The sequence below is a fragment of the Epinephelus moara genome, chromosome 20 (genome assembly GCF_006386435.1).
Source record: "Epinephelus moara isolate mb chromosome 20, YSFRI_EMoa_1.0, whole genome shotgun sequence".
NCBI lineage: Eukaryota > Metazoa > Chordata > Actinopteri > Perciformes > Serranidae > Epinephelus > Epinephelus moara.
This window is the reverse complement of record NC_065525.1, coordinates 46305211-46311678: the sequence shown is the minus strand read 5'-3', so window position 1 is coordinate 46311678 and position 6468 is coordinate 46305211. Positions and strand designations below refer to the sequence as shown.

The 6468-nt window shown below is 47.0% G+C and overlaps 1 protein-coding gene across 50 annotated transcripts in view; it reads right to left on the bottom strand.

Moving 5' to 3' along the window:
- Positions 1 to 6468, bottom strand: part of LOC126408458 (pleckstrin homology domain-containing family A member 7-like) — a 197382-nt gene that overhangs the window by 22418 nt on the left and 168496 nt on the right. For all 50 annotated transcript variants that reach the window (XR_007571862.1, XR_007571867.1, XR_007571855.1 and 47 more), the window contains 3 exons: positions 4084 to 4137; positions 2044 to 2109; positions 194 to 274 (listed from right to left, as the gene is read on the bottom strand). Coding sequence is in view for 1 of the 50 variants with exons in the window: in XM_050074018.1 (XP_049929975.1) it covers positions 194 to 274; positions 2044 to 2109; positions 4084 to 4137 (201 nt within the window). In the remaining 49 variants the exon portion in view is untranslated. The remainder of the gene's footprint in view (positions 1 to 193; positions 275 to 2043; positions 2110 to 4083; positions 4138 to 6468) is intronic.

Below are 6468 nucleotides of genomic sequence, written 5' to 3'. Positions count from 1 at the left end.
TTTTTTCCCCGTTAAAGGGTTTTTTGGGGAGTTTTTCCTGATCAGCTGTGAGGGTCATAAGGACAGAGGGATGTTGTATGCTGTAAAGCCCTGTGAGGCAATTGTGATTTGTGATATTGGGCTTTATAAATAAAACTGATTGATTGATTGATTGATTGATATGGTGAGACGGTGTAACCAGCTGGGTTCGTACCTTGTCCTCCTTCAGGGAGCTGATCCTGGCCTCCAGATCTTTGAGGATCTTGTCCTGCTCACACAGCCGACTTAGTTTCACCTGCAGGGGGAGACAGAGAGCGCAGTGAGCAGGTGACCTCTGCTAATGAAGTTAATGACAGCTTCCTCTCGTCTCTGCAGCTGCAGATAAACCATGTGTTTGTGAACATCTGCGAGCACGGCGGTCTGTGACCACGGAGCTGGACTCGTGGTGTAATTAACATGAGTGAGCTTGTTACACAGAGTGGGCGTGACCCACCTGACACTGTTAATTACAGTGTCAGCAGCTCTCGTTAATTAATCCTCCGTTAGCGTGGACCCTTCATCATCCTGCGGTAAAACAAACACTGATGTCAGACGGTCGTGATTCTGCAGCTCCGTGTGAACAAAGTGCTCACACGCACGCACGCACGCACGCACGCACGCACGCACGCACGCACGCACGCACGCACACACACACACACACACACACACACACACACACACACACACACCTCATGAATCATTCATGCTGTTGTTGTCTCCACGGTGATGTCGATGTTGGATCTAATCAAATATTCATGGCAGACGGCGCTCTCATAAAATGTTTAAACAGCTGAGAAATACTTTGAGAGGAGAAATAATCAAACCTGTGGAGTTACCTTTTCACACTCTCACCCTCAAAACGAAACTTTATCAGTCCTCCAAACTTCTTACACAACGTCCAGATTCTCATCTTCATCACTGTTCACTGTGTTGATCTGCAGCCATCTGAGCCGCTCACTTAACACACTGAAACTGAGTGTCTACTGAGACTCAGATGTTATCTTAATAAATGGACAGAAATCCTTCACACACTAAATCATCATTTGACGTCAGAATCCAGAAGAGCTGAACGTTCTTGATGAACTGAAGTCACCTGGGTCCATATTTAACTTCAGCAAGACTATGTCAAAGCTGAGTTTACTCAGACAGCTGCTGCACAACAATCACAGTCTCATTGATCACGTCAGAAGGTCAGGACATCACTCACACCTGAGTAACAGTTTGGTGCACGGCGGAGGAGCGAGTCTGTGTGAGCAGTACAGGGCTCCTGATGGGAAATGTTTTATATCACAACATGTTAGATCATCTGACATGATAAATGAGACTGTGATTGTTCTGCAGCCCTGGAGAGGCTGTGAACTGATGTTCAACGTCGACCTCTGTGACTTCAGTTATTCATGAATGTTCACCTGTTTTTGGATTCTTCGTTTACTGAGGACACAACTGGAAAATAAGTTTAAATCACAAATTCGCCTTAAAACAAAGAAAGTGAGCCACAATTTTCTTTAAATTTCAATCAGTAATAGAAAATGTTGGACTGAAGCTGCACCTAATAATTGTTTTCATTACCGATCAATCTGACAGTTATTTTCACAATTGATCAATTAATTATTTGGTTTATAAAATGTATAAAAACTTGTCCAGAGACCAAAGTGACATCTTCACATTGGTTCTTTTCAGTTATGATGAGAAATGACAAAGAAAAGCTGCAAATTATTAAAGATAAGAAGCTAGAAAATGTTGGACGTTTGTACTTGACAAATAACTTAAGTGATTAACTGATTATCAAAACATTTTCTTTCAGTCGACTCATCAATATATTGACTAATCATTGGAGCTGAATGTTGGTAACATTTTCCAGACTTTTGGATTTGATGAAGTTCAGTATGTGATGAGTATAAATGAAGTTTTCTTGGCCGAGCGCTTCACTTCCCCACACTGAGCTGACAGTCTCCTCCACAGCGTCATGAATCAAAGTATGTTTAATGCAGCAACATTTTAAGGAGCCGTGAAGCTCGTACTTACGTCCACATCACTTTCTGCCACCTTGACAGGTTTCCCAGAATCCTTCAGCGTCTGACTTCCTGCGACCTGGAGATGAAAACAAAACATGTTCAGGTGTGAACACAGTGTGTGAGGCGTGGTAGATACAGAGAGAAGCTACAAACTACAGCTACACGAGGCAGAGACAGACTTCACCTCGTGTTCATGACAACATGGGTGACATCTGAAACACAGAATCAGCTCCTGCCATGAAGAACACTACGACTATGGACACTTTGAAGCCCTGCACGATCTGACTCATCAATAAACCCTCTGAACACTTAATGACATCCCGTCAGGATAAAAAGTCAGAAAGTTTTTATTTTGGGAACAAACCTTGGATTTTGAGTTTTACTGACAGGCTTCAACAGTGTGAGATTAACTTCCTAAAAACAGTAACAGGAGTTTTTAAAGTGGGGTTGTACGAGGTTCTGCTCCACAGTCAGTGTGTTACCTACAGCAGGTGTCAGCTGGCATGTTCCCTGGTTGATGCTGCAGGATGGAATCTGAAACGGAAGCTAATGTATCTACTACTGTGGGCGGGGTCAGCAATAACATGTAATTCAGACACCTAAAAAAAGTTTATGACAATATATGTGTCGCTATACTGAGAATATTCCCACTGCTTCACCTACAGACAGCTCGATCTGACAGTGAAGATGTTCACGTCTTCATCTCATCTATGCGCCAGTGATTTAACATGAGTGAACATGGAGCTGCTGGTCGACTGCTGCCTCCATCACTTAGTGTGTTTGTGTTACTGTGTGACTTTGGTGTTGTAAAGGCTTAATTCAGATTCACCAAAGTGGCACAAACTAACAGACTGATGGAGGCAGCTGTTGACCAGCAGCTCCATGTTCACTCACTGGTTTTCTCTGAAGAGAGCAGCTTCACTCTCCTGTCAGAAACCACTGTCTGACATTAAGGTCAAAGTGTTCACATTTAATACAGTGAACACCTAAACTGAATTTTTTCGGTGTCTACAACACCTGTTGTCACTGACCCCGCCCACAGCAGGACCTCTCTGAGCTTCATGTCAGACGCTGACTGACATCTACAGTGGGTCACACACTGACTGTGGATCAGTACCTGATACAGTCGCACTTTAAAACACCTCAACTGTCCCTTTACAACAGAGCACACGTGTCAATTCACCAGATCATCAGTTTAAACTGACGTCAGCTCTTTGTTGTGTTTGTAAATGATTGGTTGAGGACGACGTGCTCGTGTTGGACAGATCACAGTGGAGACACAGTAGAGTCCTGTGTTCATGTCAAGGAGGTGCAGCGTTTCAGAGACGATGGTAGAAGCAGCTGGCTTTTCAACCACCGGGCCACAGCCACGACACATGCACTGCCGAGCCATCCCATGCCCACTTCTCAACAGCATTGTTACATCACCATGGGGTGGGGGTGGGGGTGGGGGGTGGGGTTCAAAGGTCACATCTGATGCCAGTCAAGCTGTGAATGTGGTGCTGTGAGCGATGGGATGGTCCTTCTACAACAGAGACTGTCTAAACACACACATACACACACACACACACACAGGCTGGACACATGCGTCCCTACGCTGAACACAAGAGGATGTAACACATGCACAAGCGTCACGTCTACATGAACACACACACACACACACACACACACATCGTCTACATGAACACACACACACACACACACACACACATACGGCCAGCTCTTACGTTCATCAGCGGCCTGAGAGGCCCAGCAGTGCAGTGCAGTAGTAAACTGTGAACTGCGAGGATCAGGGGCTCTAGAGCTCTGATCTGGAGTCAAAACCACAAAGACACAGAGCCGCAGTCACAATCATGGCGACTGCTTCAGTCAGACGAGTTACAGGACTACTGGGGGGGGGGGGGGGGGGGGGGGGGTCTCTGACTAATGTCTCTGTTCAACAGCTCAACACGGGCCGAGGGTCAGACGTGAGCGTCAGTAAGTGTGTTAGTCCGACACATTTCAGATCAGAAACACAACTCAGAGGAGATGTTAACTCTGTACGGCTCACCTTCAGGTCCAGGTACTCCAGGTCCTTCTTCAGCTGCATGTAGGTGTCATCAGCCTGCAGGGGGACAGACAGGGACAGACAGGGACAGGGACAGACACAGACACGGATAGACAGACACAGACACGGACATACAGGGACAGACACGGACAGACAGGGACAGATAGGGACAGACACGGACAGACAGCGACAGACGGACAGACAGGGACAGACAGGGACAGATACGGACAGACAGCGACAGACAGGGACAGACAGACAGACATGGACAGACACAGACAGACATGGACAGACAGGGACAGACAGGGACAGACATGGACAGACAGGGACAGACACGGACAGACAGGGACAGATAGGGACAGACATGGACAGACACGGACATACAGGGACAGATAGGGACAGACACGGACAGACAGCGACAGACGGACAGACACAGACAGACAGGGACAGACACGGACAGACAGCGACAGACAGGGACAGACAGGGACAGACACAGACAGACATGGACAGACAGGGACAGACACGGACAGACACAGACAGACAGGGACAGACACGGACAGACACAGACAGACAGGGACAGACAGGGACAGACACAGACAGACATGGACAGACAGGGACAGACACAGACAGACATGGACAGACAGGGACAGACACGGACAGACACAGACAGACAGGGACAGACAGGGACAGACACAGACAGACATGGACAGACACGGACAGACACGGACAGACAGGGACAGACAGGGACAGACACAGACAGACATGGACAGACATGGACAGACAGGGACAGACAGCGACAAACAGGGACAGACACAGACAGACATGGACAGACACGGACAGACAGGGACAGACAGGGACAGACAGGGACAGACATGTCACTGTGGGTTACTGATTCATGTCAACAGTCTACAACCCTCAGTCCAAAAGAACTTTTCAGACGCTGCGTTAAAAACAGAACCAACCATTTCAGTCATTGTTATTCAGTTCAATCCAGTCCAGAGACGAGACGTTCAAACTGATAAAACTTTATTGTTCTGTTGTAAACATGAACAATAACTGTCTCTGGATTGAATAAAGGTCATTTACAGATCATTACATTCTGGTTTTATTTAGGGTTTAAACAGCGTCCGGACTTTTTTGGAACGGAGGTTGTAAAGAAACTTGAGTGATAGTTCATCCAGCAGGACGTGGTGATGTCATAGTGTCAGGTATGAAGTGTGACCTGCTGTTACATGTCCTTGCCAACATGCATCACAACATCAGCAGCAAACCTTCAACACGTCGCTGAATTCAGTTTCGATTCAGCGACACATCAAGACAAACATCCTCCTGACAGAGGACCAAACTGACGGACACATCCACAGCCAGCCTGGTAGCCGAAGCATGGGATGGCTTTGCGGACGTCGAGGAGTTAGCAGCACAACATGCTCATGGACAGTTTCAGTAGAAGCACGGTATGGAGACGGACCAGCCAACAACAGCACATGGAGCTAAGAGGAGGCAGATGAACCATGGCCGACGTGGTCTGCAGCTGTGGGGTCGAGGTTGCCACTGAAACACTCGGCTGGTGGTTTAGGTTGCGTGTTGCATTATGTCACTATAACACATGTACACATGGATGGAAACGACCAAGTTACAGTTACAGGTCTGGACTCAGACTGTGTCTGCAGGTGGACATACGAGGTGTCAGTGTTAATGAATATAAACCTTTGTTCGGCCTGTTTAGAGGATACGTTTGGTGTTTCTCTACCTGGAGCCTTTTTTCTCCTGTCGGTGTCTCAGTGACTGATGGGAGCTACAGACTGAGAGGGTCGCAGCTGTAACCACTGTGTGCATCCACTAACAGAGTTTGTTTCTGTCCCTCACAGGATCAGATTGTTATTCTGAGTGTGTGACATCATGATTAAAGGATCCCTACAGAGATAGAGCTTTGTGTTAAACAGGAAGATCCTTTTTGTTTAACAAGACACAGCCCTGAAATAACTGTCACCAAACCCACCAGACTACAATTAAAAAAACACTCATGTTAGCCTGTACAGAGGCAGCATGTTGTCACATCTAACGGGTTTATGTGACTGGAGTGTCTTTGTGATGACATCATGTTTGCAGGAAACTGAGACGATCACAGTTACAGTCATAAAGTCGGTACTGTAAGATCTGTTGGATGATGGTGGGATGATGTTGGGATGATGGGGGATGATGGTTGGATGATGGTGGGATGATGGTGGGATGATGTGATGGTTGGATGATGGTGGGATGATGGTGGGATGATGGGGGATGATGGTGGATGATGGTTGGATGATGGTGGGATGATGGTGGGATGATGGGGGATGATGGTGGAATGATGGTGGGATGATGGTGGATGATGGTGGGATGATGGGGGATGATGGT